This window comes from Psittacula echo, assembly GCF_963264785.1.
Source record: "Psittacula echo genome assembly, chromosome: 4".
Classification (NCBI taxonomy): Eukaryota; Metazoa; Chordata; class Aves; order Psittaciformes; family Psittacidae; genus Psittacula; species Psittacula echo.
Genome location: NC_137738.1, coordinates 28,882,777 through 28,899,026, shown reverse-complemented (window position 1 = coordinate 28,899,026; position 16,250 = coordinate 28,882,777). Strand labels below are relative to the sequence as shown.

Sequence of the window (16,250 nt, the reverse complement as noted above, 5' to 3'; positions counted from 1 at the left end):
AGATTTATTTGAAAAACTTCTCAAAAACTACTGGCACTGAAAAAAGTTCAAAAAAACCTATGGCACTTGGAAGCTGTGAGAAAACACTGAGAAGATCACTTGTGATCAGTAATCACATTAACTGAAACCACTGAAAAAAATCACTGATAATGTTAAAAAAAATGAGGCAACAGAAAAACAAAGGAAAAAGTGTACTGATATCTGTGACTACACAAGGAGAAGGTAGGGAAGAGAAAAGAATTCTAGTACACCTGTTAAAAGAGCAAATTTTCAGAGTTGTTCAAACGTTGTTCCACAACCACCTGACTTAGAGATTAAAAATTACTCCTGTAACAAAACCATTCAAATGAAGAAACCAGATTTTCTAAAGCAGGCAGCATGCTGACAGAATCAGAGAGGAAGTTAAAGTCTAATGCATGTAAAGGTAATATTTTGCAATACTGTAAAGCTTTTTTCCTGTGGCAATAATTTCCTTTTACATAAAGCAGCAAACCAGTTCTAAACCTACACGTTTATAATTAACAAAGTAATATGGGCATATTTACTGAGGGCTACATATTCACCTCTTCTAAACTCTTTCCTTTAAGGAAACACATTTTGTCACATTCTTTCTGAAGAACAATTCAAACAGAATGATGACAGTAACACGCCTTAAGGGCATTTTGAGAAAACTCAGTTAATTATTAACTGAAATCTGCTGAGATGAACAAACCAGTTCTGTCCTCTCAGGATTATATTCAGACATGTATTTGTTTTCCTTTGTATTAATAATTTTTTAGGCACTTTAACACTGTGAAAGTAGCTATACTTTTGATGAACTGTAAAAGAGCCAGCGATTTTCACAACAAAGCTGTTAGACCCAGCCTTGCAAACAGTTAAAAAGCAGGCAGGAGTACACTGACATCCCATGCACATGCGCTGGCAGTGTTTTTTATCCCTACTCTTTAGTGGTCTCAGGATAGGAACTTCAACCTGCAAAATCACATCTGAAAGTGAAGCATAGCTAATAAGGTCAATGTTTGTTATCAGCTTGACTTGTATTTTTTAAAGCCATTAGTTTCATAGGATGCAAGTTTGAAATGGTTGTCTAAGCATGCAACAATTGGCGCTTTCTCCTCCCAGATAAACAGCTTACAGAGTAACAACATTTTATGTAAGAAACAGAATCTTCTACTTGTAAGCAAGGTACTCAAAACATATCCATCTTGCTACAGTAAATATTCTTTATACAGTATATTACGGTTTGCTCTGCGCTTTTCTTGCCAGGTCCGATATAAACTTTATTCTTATCCTCATTGAAACCATCACAATTCCTAGTGAAAGGCCAAGAACTTTCCTGGCAGACTGTATTTTGTTCACAAGATGATTATGTCATTTCCGCATATTTAAAGTAGACAACAGGTTACTACTTTCTCCAACAACTAACTTTCCAGCAGTATAACCATAACAGAATGAAAATACATCAGCAATGCTAAAATGAGAGCTGGTTAGGTTGAAGACAGCTCTGTTTACTCTTTCCTTTACCTTTTTCAGTATGCTCTGGTTCTGGTTGATTACTACTACTGGAACTGACGCTGGCATCAAAGCCTGTTGGAGAAATATTTCCCTCAGACTGGAGGTCTTGCAGCTCCCCTGCAACACTGTCCACCTCTATTGTGCTATCTGTTTCACTTTTAATGCTTCGTATTTCTTCTTGATTTGGCGGCAGTGTCTCAGAGACAGTGACACTGGACTGATGTCTACTGGACTCCGTTACAGTTACAGATGAAGGTGATTCAGGAGTTGTAGGAGGAGTATTTAGCACTGAATTACTGCCACTGCTTGGAAATTCAACTTTCTTTTCACCCACTTCTGCTGGTTTTTCCTCAACAGGTTTAACATCCACGCTACTTGGCAAAGATTTTTCATGTTCAGAGCCAGGCAAAGAAATGTCTTCTTCTGCAAGAGTCTGAAGCTGTTCCTCTGCTGCAGCATCCTCAGGAGCAGCATGTGGAGGGGAGGCAGCAGCTTCAGTGTCAGAGTCTGAGAACAGTTCCTTCAGTGTTTTCTTCGGCCATTGTCCCTGAATACTTGACCAGACATCTTTTCGATCCTTCGCTCTGGTGTTCTGAAGTCTTTCATCCGAGTTATTTAAAAGCTTTATTCTTTTCTCTCCCACTTCAGAAAATCCTGAATAGAAAGTACTTGTCCGTAAAGACTTTCTTTTCTCCTCTAGTCCATTGTACTTTTTAGTTGGAGAGATTTTCAGTTTAGATTTGTCTTCCTCATCTTCATCTGAGGAGCTGTTACTGCTGTTTTCTAAGCTAAGGGAGTCTTTGTTTTTGGACTTCTCTTCCTTCCTATTAGGTGACACAGTCTTTAAAGACTCCTCTGCAACACAGTATCTTCGTTTACCACGTTTTACCTGTGGTTTTGCTGTTTTATCCACTACCTCCTTTTTTACATCCTTCCTTTTTTTTGTGGCTTCATCTGCTCCATCAGAGTCAGTATCTTCAGATAATTCTTCCATCTCTTTTCTCAGTCTTTCAGGAGACTTGGATCCTGATTTGGGCACTACTACATCTGCCAGGGCTTTAGTTTCTTCTGGGAGGGATGAACTGCTCTGTTCTTCTTTAAGACAGAGTTCGTTTTTATCTTGGCTTACAGCTTCATGTTGAGATTCCTCTTTGACATCAGCACGTACATTCGGGGCACTTTGGTCATCTTCCTGCTCACTATCATCAGAACTTTCAGAAGCTAATTAAAAATAAATCCAAAAAAAACAAACAAAACAAGAAAAGTTTGTCTTGATTCGGGTTACACAGAATTCTTAAAAACACCCCACTAAAGAAAACTGTACAGATATGCACACATGCTACAGAGATCTCTAGTAGTATGTATTTTAAATGGTACCTCCTGAAGACTTCAAGATTTATTTCCTGCTCTATTAGAATGTATAATGGACAGATTAGGAATTAGGAAAATTCTGTATTATACAGCACATCTCCAGGAATTTTGGAAGAGGTGCAGAAAGCACAGAATGCATCAATCCATAATATAGGAACTTCTGTATTATTAGCCAAGAGAAATTGAAATATGTGCTTAACATAAAAACTCTAAATAGTTCTTACAGGTTACAAACACTACCATTATCCGCCCTTTTTCTAAAGCCCGGAGCACAGACAGTATTTTCCCTGGAGAATCCACAGTCTAAAAGAACAGAACAACAAAGACACTGGATAATCTCTTAACAAACCAACCTGATGACCAGCCTGGAAAAAGGAAGGAAAAGCAATAATGAAAGGCACTTGGAGAAATATATGAACAATAAGAGTGTAGGACAACAGTAAGAAAATTCAGGATCAGGAATAAAGAAACTGAGAGAAAGACAAAAATATAATGGAGAAGGAATTAACAACAAGCCCATTCAATGGGAAGATATATGGATACAAGGAGGAATGGTAAGAACTGCCTCAATTATGTAAGTAGCTTCTTGATTTGTAACTCATCCATTTTTGTTGGCATAGCTAGTTTAACACTTCACTCCATCTCTCATTCTCAATCCCTCACTGAAACTTACCACCTCTTTAAAGATGATAATGTAAACCATGACAGAGAAGAAAAGCAATATTGTCAATGAAATTCACTGAAAAGATCAAAGTTGAATTAACCTTTTAAAAAAGGCTTACTGAGATAGGATTAACTTAGAGAAGTGCAAACTAACAGAGATGTGTACAGGACAAAGTATCTTCAGAAATGTTGCTTCAGGTGATTTTCTTCGTTTATTTAGGATAGGCAGGATCTTAAATTCTACTCTCAGACTCAGTCTGAAAGCAAGTTTTACACAATCCTTTCAGTATTGTTTGTTATTTTCTAATTAGAAGTTTATGGTAGCCATTTTGGCCTAAAGTTCCAAGAACTCTATTACTTAAAATGAATTTCTGACATTTGCCTTTCACATAACTTAGAGGATCAAAACTACACTAGAGTATTATTATATGAGGTATCAAAATTTGCCATTTGAAGTAAGAGCAAAGAACACCACATTTAAAAATCAACAAAAAAATCAGGTCCACCAAGTCTTCCTCTCAACCTATTTACTTTGCTGTGCCCTTCAAAAGAAAGTTGAGTACAACAACATTAATCATTCCTGTTTAGGAACATGAAACATAAAAAGCAACTGCAAGAAGTTTTGAGCAAGCACCTCTAAAATGGGAGGAGAAAGAAAAGTAAAATATGAGCACCTTTCATACTTAAAAACCCGCAAATAACAGGAAAAAAGGTTAATCCCCAGTACGAATATATGTGGACTTAAATGGTACAATTGCATACAATTAAAAGCATTTCTGGGAATTAATTACGTAATATGGAAAACATTTAGCTTTCAAAAATATTAGAGGGTGCATGTCAAATTGTGCTTTTGTAATCAGAAGTTAATTACAGATTAATTATAGCACTAATAATAGTGTCATTATCATCACCACTAATTGCTTTTTTGTTTCTCATTTCCTAAGGAAATGAAGCTTAAATAGAGCATGTTAACTGTTATTCTACCTACAAATTTGGAACCCAGTGGCCAATGTCATCCAAGTTTGAGTAGGTCTGAAAGATTATTAAATTCAAACACCTTTCACAAAAATTGGTGGCTACCCACACTATCTATACCATATATGATTTTTCTTTTTCTGGAGGCATGCACTAAACTAAGGATGAAGAGAAGCAACTAGTTGTTATAAAGCTGCAGTAAATATGTAGGAAGGGAAAAACAACGTTAGGAACAACAGTTATGCTGACAGGAAACTTAGCTTTACTAATTCTATTTTTTCAAGGAAAAAACCCACCATGGGTCCTAAAAGTTAATTAAAAATTAAAACCCTAGAAATGGCACAGGAAGCACAAATGTTTTGCTACATATCAAGCAAGGGGGGGGCGGAAAGGATGGCAAACCAAAGGATGTAATTCTTAAGGCTGTTAACATACACTGAATCCATAATACCTGTTTTCAGAAACTGCAAATATTGCTTTCGTTCAAGGGTTATTAATGAGGAAGATGATCTAATTAGCTAGACATACTCAAATGTACATTGCATCAGTAGTTCTACGCTGTCATTTACTACTGTTTAAAGGCCATTTACAGAATAAGAAAAAATTTAAGTACAATACCTTGTAGCCCATTAATGATAGAAGTAATTTCTATTGATTTAACTGGCGCTTGTTCAGTATTTTTGGCTTCGGTGCTGTCAAGTTTGGACCCAGTCTCCGGTGATGTGCTGGTGTGAAAGGGTGGTTTTGGCAAACGTCGCAATTTACAGTTTTTAGGAGAATACTTCTCTTCCTTCTCTTTGTCAGTTTTATTCTATGTAAAAGAAAAGATTAAAAACTTCTCATCTGAGCATACACCTTACATAAATTGCAACTAAGCAATACTTACAGTTATCTTAAAAATTCAACCCTCTAGAGAAAAGCTTTCCTTTAAAAGATCGCAAATACCTTTCTGCGGCCCATGCCAAAACGTTTATACGGAAGCAGGAACTTTGTCAACAGTAAAACAAATGGGAAAGTAAACACAGCCACTGCTCTAGGACCTGTGGCACCACAGGATGCCAGGCGCAGCAGTGGCAGGGTGGGGCTGTAACGGCCTGCTTAGCAGGGAGCTCTAGAACCTGCGTTTACTCAGGTTCCAGAGGCACCAGGTGCCGGGGTGCAGGGGGAGTGCTGACATCTGTGGCAAAAGCAAAAGCTTCCTTGCACCCCACTGCCCAAGGAGTATTCCATAACCTGTGCCTAAATATCAGTTTTAAAAGAATTAATCTTGAAAGAACAGCTATGAGATAAAATTGTAAGAGACACATACACACACACACTATTCATAGGTATTCTCTTCAGAATCAGCAGAGGGAGCTTCCAAATTTCACTCCCCACAGCTGGCTCCCATCACTGATGATAAAATGGATCCTTCTCATTTGTTTTCTACAAATGCATACATAAATTTCATTTAAAAATACAGGAAGAAGGAAAGAGAACCTTCCCCTCCCCACCCTGAAGTGAAAAAAAACCCAAAACCTTGCTGAAGAAAGTTTCAGTTTTTAGAAGGTTAGGAAGTCTCTTTTACCATCTAGCATTTGTAGGCAAATCAAAAGAGGGGTGAGGGGGGCACTTAAGAATATATTAAACCAAAGTTGGGGGAACAAGAGAGAAAAAGGGAGAGAGACTACCTTTATTTTCTTTCGATGCTTAATTTTTGGTACATTTTTATCAGCTGGTCTCACTATCTTGTCTGCCTTTATCCATTCATCATACCTAAAAACAAACAAAAATGAGTATGTTTATGGTTTTAAGTAGATAATCATGTCACCATAAGAGAAATTATTAATGGAAGAAGGAAAATTATTAGCCATCTAAAAACGGAATTGGAATTTGAATAAAGTCATTTGTGTACTTTTCACTATGTGAAGTTTCAGCTAAGGTTCAATTCTTCACATATGCTGGGACATACAGAATGAAGGTTGGGGTTTTTTTTACACTGATGGGTAAGAGTAAAAGCTGGTATTCTTCTAGTTGGCACTGATCAGCAGGAAATCCATGTAAACAGGTAAAACGAATTAGCAGAATGGTACTTCTATATGGATCTCCAACAGGTATACTTTATATATACATACTGTAAAAGCCTTAACAATAAAATAGATTATTACAACTACATGAAATGGGACCACTTAACAAAAATAAACTCTTTCGAGCCCAGGTGTCTGTGAAGTGGTATTTGGAGTGGCTAACACAAGTCACTAACTTAACACTAACACTTTTCAGTTTGTTTTCAGTTAAAGGATTCAATTTTCTATCACAATGATACTAGACATAAAAATATTAAACAGCACCAAGATATTAGCAGGTGTCTTATTACCTAAAACTGAACATGTTAAATACAAATCCAAGACCAGAGACGTATATTCTTAGTAAGAATATACTGTAACTATGGTATACTGTACTTGCCAGTTTCATTGTGTATTTGTGAAAACCCTCCAGAATCAAGTCAATTATTTTTCCCCCCAATAAGCATAACCTGCTGTCCTACTTCCAACTGTGAATTCAAGAACTGGCTAAGAAATAGGTCAGTTTAAAATTAGTATGTATTAACTTGTGCCTAAATGTACAGTCACACAAATCCTGATCTTCCCAGGTAAACATGGAAACAAAGCGGAAGAAATAAAAACACAAAACCAACACAAAGGACAAACAAAAACCCCAACACACACACACACCACCAACAAAAAAAGCCAAACAAAAATAACCCCACCCCAACCCCCCAAAGACCTCCAAAACAAAAACAACCAGAACACCTAAACCCCACACACCCAGAGGACTAGTACAAAATGGAGCCAAGCACAGTGCACTCATGACCATGCTGGCTTTCCAGCTGAGCTTACTTGACCATCATTTTGATATATACAATTCCTGATGCAATCCCAATTCAGCTTCTTTGCAACTACTGCCAATTATATTTACAATACTAACATACATGTTCAAAAGGATTAAAGAAAAATTTGCAAGTTTCCAACTTGCTTTCCTGTACACTCTGAAGTTAAGATCTATGCAAGGGATTATGGAAGCTAAACACTGTATTTTATTAACTTTAATTTCTCATAATACAGTGAAACATAAAGTAGCAGTAGTCTGTGAAAAAACAGCTTTCCAAAAGGGTTTCCTGGGTTTTTTCCCCTTCCATTGTGACAGAAAAATAAAGTCATAAAACCCAGCAGCAGACTACATAAACTACAACATACCAAGATTACCTATACTGCTGCAGATACAGCTGTAATCATACTATGTCATCAGGTGACATGCAGGTGAACAGGCTCAGATTTCTCTCCAAAATCAAAAAACAGCTTTACAGAGTACTTTCCGGTATGCAAAAATCCTATATTCTGTGAGACTTTGGGAAACCCTATTTGAAGTAATCTTTCTTCAAGTCAAAGACATGCTTTCCAGAAGGAATACCACTAAGACTGCCAAATGGACCTTGTAACCTACATAAATGTAGGAGTATTTTGTTAGGTCTAAAGGCATGAAGGAAAACAGCACTGGAACTGGACAAATACACAGTGAAAGCCAATTATTCTGATAGTGTCCTTTCTGCCTCAATCATGTTGCTATGCTATAATACAGAATTTCTGTTAACTTATTCTATTCATTGCTAATAAGAAAACAGTCTATGCACAGTTTATGCAATGCACATACTGTCTGTGACTTAAGGGGGGACAGCTGATAAATATGGGAGCATACTGAAGTGAAGGAGAGAAGAAGTGAAGAATCGTAAGAGAATAGCTATAGATATCACAGGGTCTTAAAAGCATCTGCAGTGGTCAACTCCTCAAGAAGCACAAAAATTGAAAACCTGTGTGTGAGCCACAATTCCTTGCTGCAGCAAGTCCTGCTTTACTCCTGCAGTCATATCTGACTGCACCTGGAACAGCAGTCAGACCCTGCAAGGAGGCTCAGCATCACAGAAATCTTGACTCTTCTCTTGGAATCAGATGCCCACCCTTTACACATTTGCATGGCACAGCTTCTTTCACTATTTGCACATCAGACGCATATGGTTTGCCAAAACCTGTGACAACTGGACCCCAGGCTGAAACAGACCTTGCAAAAGGCATACATCCCAAGCCACAGCTGAAACTTGACCCTAAATTACATTCTTCTCTACTGCAAGACAGAGAAGCACTCTGAAAGCTGTACAGTGTATCAGATGCAAAGCTGCATCTAAACAGTGTGCATGACTCAGACTAGAGCCTTTCTTCATAGAACTTACTAGAAGAGGAAAACTTACTTCATTGCTATGACATCCTGTTCACAAACCAAAAGAAAATAAAAACCATTATGAATTAATTTCTTCAGTTTCGTTGCAAGAAGTACGTGCTTCCACAAGACCTTGGTCATTTTACTGCAGTGCTGTCTTCTACACTTGCTTACATCAGCTACCTAAAGCGAGCAGTTGGGCAGGGAGAGGAAGCAGGTAAGATATGGAGGTGATCCTAAAAGAGTTTGCACAGGCTTGTCTGAGAACCAAGAGGAGAGATTTAATAAGAAATTATTATTTACTTGGTTTTTTTGAAATAAGGTTTCATGTGAAAACCTGGAATGCTTTCAGAAGAAACATCACCTTTGTCTTACCAAAATGAAGGCAAAGATGAGCCAGTATGGAGAGAAGCTTTTCTGCCTTACTGGTTAAAATGAATACCTGACAGAAATGTGGGTTTGAATGGGAAGGAAGGAAGGAAAAGTGGAAGAATTAAATTAGTAGCTATATAGCAGAAAATATAATTGGCAGTTTGCAGAAGAGTTATGTACTGATTCTATTACATCCACATGTACTGACTGCAGGCTAAAATAAACCACAACACGGTATCAGAGATTGCACGGTCAATCCTCCACAGAAGTACTAGAGGGGAAACAAGGAAGAAAGTGTACTTTTCAAGCCTCTAGATTTATACTAGCAAAGGTACCAATTTCTTAGGAAAATAAGCAATCTCAAGGAACTAGTAAGCCTTGGCAAATTCACTGAAGAGTTTGAGTATACTGTCTGTATCTCCTAACATGGATAAATCAAATGTTTTCTTTCGCTGTGATCAAAGAAAGCAGATTTAGTCTTATAACCAAATACTGGAACACTAGATGAAGACTCTGATATTTTTATTATATATTTATTTTTCATTAATTTTCCCTTCTATGACATGCACTACTCTGAAGAACCTGAAATTTGGCTACATGTTCCTTTAATTTCAGTGGTTTACTATTACATACAAAATTTGTACATTGTTAATGCTTTAACAAACCAAGACAGAAATTAGCACTTGCTTTTCTTTCCTTCAGAAATCTGAATGTAAATGTTGAAAATAATAAGCCTTAAACACTTGAACATTCAAGAATAACATGTCTTGTCATACTGTACCATACAACAGGGCTAAATCAACCAAAACTCTTTTTGAATATGCACCCTCTGTCTTTAATTACTGGGAACATACTGCATAAAAAAAAAAAAAAAATCACCTCAAGCACTTACACAATGAGCTTTTCCTTGCACTGGCAGCTGAAAACTAAAATTATGACAGAAAGAACTGGCACTCTAGGCCCCAGGGTAGTTTTAGATCCATATAAAGCATACCCAATTCAGAATGTGACTGGCCTGTTAGAAGAAATACAGTTTCTCTCATAAGCTTTTTCTGGTTAACATGTGGCAATGTAAAGAGTTCTCTCTAACAGGATAGAGATGTTTACCACTCCCTTTCACTACAAGTCAGGCTCCCCTGAACAGTACAGTTCTTTAGCTTTACCAAAGGCACTTATCACCTGAATCTCAGGAGCCAAGAACTAAATTCTCTAGCATAAAGTAGTGCAGCTGTCCAATGCTGTTAAGCTATGTTCAATTTCTGTATTTTCTAGTTACTATATTGTTTGGGGTGGGGTGGTGGGGGGAAGAGAGTTCTACAGTAGTTAGTATCACTGGTTCCAGAGCATTTAAAGAAAACTAAGAAAGATGAATACCAAGTTTACCAAATTCCTTTTCAAGTACCCCAAACTATGTGCACATGCACACACACACACACACTTCGCTGAATCCCAGACCAATACTGAAATTACCTTGTGATAGAAACATCAGTGGTTATTTAAGATTCCTGCTCAGACTTACAGGTTTAAAGAATAAGCTGTTAAACAGCATACTGACTGAAAGGGCAAAAGGGGAACATCAACTTTGAGGGGTAGGAGAATGACAAAAAATATCCTGGCTGATTAGAAAATCCTAGTTTGGCATATCCCATGTCCTAATGTTACAGCACTTCTCCCTGCTAAACACTAAAAGTAAGCTACAACGAATAAGGAGAGGACAGAATTGCTAGCTATCCAAGTAAGGCAATTATTTTTCTGGTTGTGACTAACTAAAAGCCAAATCATGTTATTACATCATACAAGATTTGTCTTTACAATACTAAAATATCGAAGTATTTAGATGCTGCCTAAAGCTCAGGCTTACCCAACCCTTGCTGTCAAATCAGAAAGTCTAAGTGATTGTACTTGTACTAGAAAAATTAGCCACATTTAGCAGAATCCACACACAGTCCCATAGCTACATTTCAATCACTAGTATCTTTTTCAGTGAAGAATCCTACTCTCCTAGCCCCTTTCAGAGTGCTCTTTCAAAACACCAGGTAAGAATATAATGCAAGTCCTGCTGCCAGAAAGACCAAATGAGTCCCCTCAACTCTCAAATAAGTGCAAGTTCACTAAAAATGCTTTTCTTATCAAAAATATCCTAGCCACAGAAATGCCTCCGATATCAATCCAATGTTTAAAATGAGAAGTTCAAAAATCAGCATCTTGATTTCCCCTTTATGAACCAGGGTGCTGCAATCTCCAAGGTGAAGGCTCATTTTTCACTTCTGATTTCTTCAGATTTAAAGTAGTACCATTCAAATAAAACTCTGACCATCTCAGCTCCTAGCATAATATTTACTCAAAAAGGAAAATAACTTCTCTGTTTACACGAATTCCAAAACAAGAGTTTAAAAGCAAGAAACCTCTTGGAATGGTAGACAGTGATCCGCAGCAAGTAGGATGCAAATTTCAGCAACTTACGCTCCTAAGAAAGTCATCCCCAGTACTGACTGAAATATTGGTCACATTCCAAATCCCACCTCGAGCAGGCTACATCTCTCCTAGTATCTCAACTGTATAGCCCACTATGCTTATAAATGTTGCCTGAAGACAGTTAATGTGCAAGATCATATTCCTGTAGATAATATATGTGTAGATCAAAAGATCAATATCAAACCCAGCAATATTGAGATGTTCTTCCTCAGCAGTGGCTTATGTGGTCCTGGAAATCACCTAGATGCAAAGAGGTGTATTCAAGGGAAGGAGAGAAGCATCATGCTTCTGTAATTGTGACCCTTGCTAGCAGATCCTGCTAGCACTGAGTAAATGAGATTTGTCCTGCCTTCTCAGTCAGAGGTAGGAATGGCAATCAAAGTCCAGATCACAGAAGAAGGTCACAAGAGCCTCAGATTTTCCAGAAGATGAAAAATAAGTAAAAAAAAGGTAAAGCAGATCTGCCTCAGGCTTGGTTTTTGTTTGTTTTTTAAAGACCTATAAACACAGTAATAAAGTTTTAAAGATGACGGTTGAGGACAATGAGCAGATACACTGAAAAAGGAAAATAGCAGGAGGCTTAGTAATTGGCTTAAAAGCCACTCAGAAGTTTTAGTTTACTGTTGTCAAAGTTGCTTCAAGTTTTAAATAGCAGAAAACATGGTCTGAAATGTCACAAAATATATTTATAATTCAATATTTCTATTAATGCTATATTAAAGACAATAAAAAGCACATACGCCTGCATATAGTACAAAAAGTGTAAGAAGCCATTAGGCTAAGACTATTTTTGTTCGGATGCTTGAGGCAGCCACAGGTGAAGGAAGGGTGGGAAGGGGTGGAAATAGATTTGAATGAAATGCAATTATTTGCTGCACACTCATTTTCCACTAAGAATCTTCTCTTGTTAAATACCATAAAGCTAGTGTACTCTGCTTCACTGAGAAGACTGTGTATACAGACTCAGCTAAGTGCACTGTTCAAAAACTGTAAGAGATAAAATTGGCTTAAGAGAGCCAGAGGAGGAATTTGTGAAAGGGTAAGCTCTTACTTGTTGTATGGAAAGATCTAAAAATAAGATGGGGAATGAAGGATGCCTTCTTTGAACAAGTCATTTTAAGATGATCTGCTAAATAACTGAAGTACTGCATTTACATAGTGTTAAAAAGCTAATAGATTCATACAGTACAATGACCTTCACAGAACACCAATACTGAGAGTTTAGGACTCCAGATGTCTATTAATTTAGGTTTTAAAATACACAAGTGTATTTTAGAAGTAATTCAAGAAGAAATCACTAACTAAAACTCAAGTTACCTCACATTCCATCCACAGTAGTGCACCAAGTAAAGGACTTCTCCACCTTCGATGTCAGAATCTTTAATACTAGCTTCATACATTTTTTGATTTTTCCCTCTTCCATACCGCACTTGGACTTTCATGCCTGGTGGATAGCATTCAAACTCTTCTTCCTCATTGTTATTGTGGTCTTCCTCCTCCTCCTCCTCTTCTTCCTCCTCCTCTGCTTCTTCTTCATCTTCATCTTCTTCCTTATTCGTGTCATCTCTTGAAAGGTTTAAAAAATTGTAGAGTTAATATGAGATACTTCATAAGCTTTTCAGTTCCAAACCACATATACTGATAAATATTGCGGATGCAATAGAGACTGGGAACAGCAGGCTCCAAATACGTGAAACTGCACTATGGCTGAGTAATGTCAGCAAAACAGGATACAGCAATACACACCAAATCCAGTGACTGCAAGATGCAAAAAATGACTGGATTAAAAGGAAGGAAAAAAAAAAAAAAATCCATCAAAATCTGTATGAGCAGAAGTTGTTCAAACTCATCTATGATTTGTTCATGCAGTCCCTTTGTTTAAATATTGGGTTTTTTTCAGTTCAAAACCATGCTTCTCAATATCAGCATTCCCTAAACTCTACCTCTCAACCTAAACATTTTACAAGTGCTTCTTGAAACTTGCTCCCCCAAAAGATCCTTGCTTTATTACAACAAATATCTCTATCAACACCTTGAAGTGACTGCTGTCAAAGTCACGTTTTAGGTGGAGAGGGGAGAAACAAAACCAATTAAAAAAAAAAAAAAAAGGCCTTATGCAAGATTATTTAGCAAATCAAGAACCCTGTGCTGATTTATGACCTTGCCACTCCTTGCCAATTATGCTAGAAGTCTTCTAACTATAAGTCAAAGTTGCATTTAGTTACCATATAAGTACACAAGCAGGTGTTCACAGGTTCCAGAAGCTAATTTTGAATACATTTTTTGATATTTGGATGCACTTTCAGCAGCACTAAGAACCCACAAATCTTGCTAGTCTCAATCAATTGCAGCTAACGGGTGCTCAGTGTTCTCAAAATTAGCTCCAACCAGCTTAGGGTAGACTACGTATGTTAATGAGGGAAAAATATCTTTTAATAAGTTAGAAGATTTGCATAGCTTTACAAAGCAATGTTGTTGGCCCTCATGCCATTCTAATCCCACACCCTGCAATACAGAACATACTAGGGCCATTTACTAAATTCACAGTAACCACAGACCTGTGACATGGAACAGATATGTGTGTATATATTATAGACTGGGTATGAAAAGATAAGCGATGCTCCAAGCCTGATTCACACCAATATTTAAATTAATCTCACAAACACAGAAGTCTGTATTAATGATCTAAGTCTTTCCATGAAATCTTCAGTAAAACACACTCAGATATGCCAAACTACTTTCTCTCAAAGAAAAAGAAAATAATCAAATAGCACTTTGGTTCTTCAAATGCTTCTTTGTAGAAGTAAAACTGCACTATTATCATCTAATTAGCTGACAAAAGAAATCAGAACAATACACTAAATTCAACTGCAGCATAATCATACTGATTTCATGAAATTACTTCAGAATGTTGCTATACATATACACACAAATGCATAAAGCCATACATATGTGCATACACCATGAGATAAATGCTAAAAATTCGCTCTGTTGGTGTATTAAATGAATCAATTCAGAAGATATATCTATCCATGTATACATGGCATGGACCAGACAGTTTTGTTCTGGAAGGCCAAGATTTTTATTTCAGATTTTTTATTTCACTACTTTGCTAGTGAAGTTAAAACCACCAGTTAAAAATACAACATAAATGAATGAGCTCTGAAAGCTCACTTCATCTCCACCACACGTCATATGGCAAAACTCACTCCCCAACGAAATCATAAATACAACTCTTCAAAGACTCAGATGAAAAATCCTGAAGAGAATTCCACAGCTAATGACAGAAAGCACCAAACAGTAATTTAAACACCTTTAAATTATACTCTCTACTGTACTAAAGCAAAACTCCTAAGTAGTTTCATCTTAACAGTTATTATCATATCAAACCTAAAAACGCTTGGCATCAGGAGCCGAGCCAGTGCCCAAAACAGTGGCACAATGCTTGAATGATGTCTAGAAAGAAAAGCATGCCTATGAGAGAGATTCAGGATTTTCCAGACACTGGCAATTATGAAGTCTCTCTCACTTTAATCACCCTATGGCTTTTTAGTGTCCCAAGAGATACTCTACAAAGACTCCAGGACAATACCAGAATTTCTCTGGAAGAGAGATATGAGAAATCCTCACTGTGATGTTGAATAATGTGGATGGTCAAGAAGATGTGAAGAGCAGACTGTACATAGGTGAAGGAATGTCAGAAATGAAAAGCAAAGTGGAAGCAGAAATGACTACAATTAAAAAGTGTTCTAAGGAATAACTTAGTGATTATAATCTGGAGATTTTAGGAAACCAAACAAAAGTGAAGAACGTTGATCATGAACCAGCATATTCATAAAGCTCCTGGAAAAAAAGGTAAAACCAAAACATACTCCAGTGGTTGCAAGAAAAATACTGGTTTATGAGGCCATGAAAAGCTCAAACCTGGCAGTGCAGATGAAGGAGAAGCCACAACTGCCATGAAACAGAGGTTTGTAAGAGAAAATCATGATTGCAGCCATCCAGCACGCACAATCGTAACCCCACTTGTCCATGTATATATGCTTAAGAACATTGGATTTCCTTTCATGCTATTCAGTCTAAAGCCCATTTTGAGGGGAAGGGGAAAAGCACCCCAAAACCACGTCTCCTGGCAGCAGACAACAATCATCAACTCAAAACCAGTACTAAGCAATACTTCCCACAAAGCTGCAACAATATGAACAACCCATGCAGCAGCTGATAAAACAAGGCAGCAGCAGATGTACAGTGTGCACACTGTACAAGAGACACAGCAATACAACTGTTAACTGTGTTCCAGAAACCAAAGTACCACCAGAAAGCTTATCAGGAGGACTCTAAAGCATTACGAATTACAACTGCAGACTAAAGAATACCTTCACCCCATCTCACATGTAATGGGAACATAAGCCTTCAGAAGCAGGAAATTAATGAATTAAAATGCAAAAATATTTGTTAATAAATTAAAACCATTAAAACATTTAGATTACACAAACATTGCTTGATTGTTAGTTTCAAAGGACATTTTGAAATCATTAAAAGGCTATAAATACACATATGGCAGATCATTCTCAGTCAATATAAAGATTTAACACCACAAGCCCATAATAAGGGTGTCTCAACAAATA

The 16,250-nt window shown here is 37.1% G+C and overlaps 1 protein-coding gene across 4 annotated transcripts in view; it reads right to left on the bottom strand.

Moving 5' to 3' along the window:
* Positions 1-16,250, bottom strand: part of ARID4B (AT-rich interaction domain 4B) — an 88,564-nt gene that overhangs the window by 6,604 nt on the left and 65,710 nt on the right. For 3 of the 4 annotated variants that reach the window (XM_080615735.1, XM_080615734.1, XM_080615737.1), the window contains 4 exons: positions 12,940-13,188; positions 6,195-6,279; positions 5,143-5,335; positions 1,525-2,736 (listed from right to left, as the gene is read on the bottom strand). In XM_080615735.1, the coding sequence (XP_080471861.1) occupies positions 1,525-2,736; positions 5,143-5,335; positions 6,195-6,279; positions 12,940-13,188 (1,739 nt within the window). The remainder of the gene's footprint in view (positions 1-1,524; positions 2,737-5,142; positions 5,336-6,194; positions 6,280-12,939; positions 13,189-16,250) is intronic. The other variant, XM_080615736.1, reaches the window with a different exon arrangement.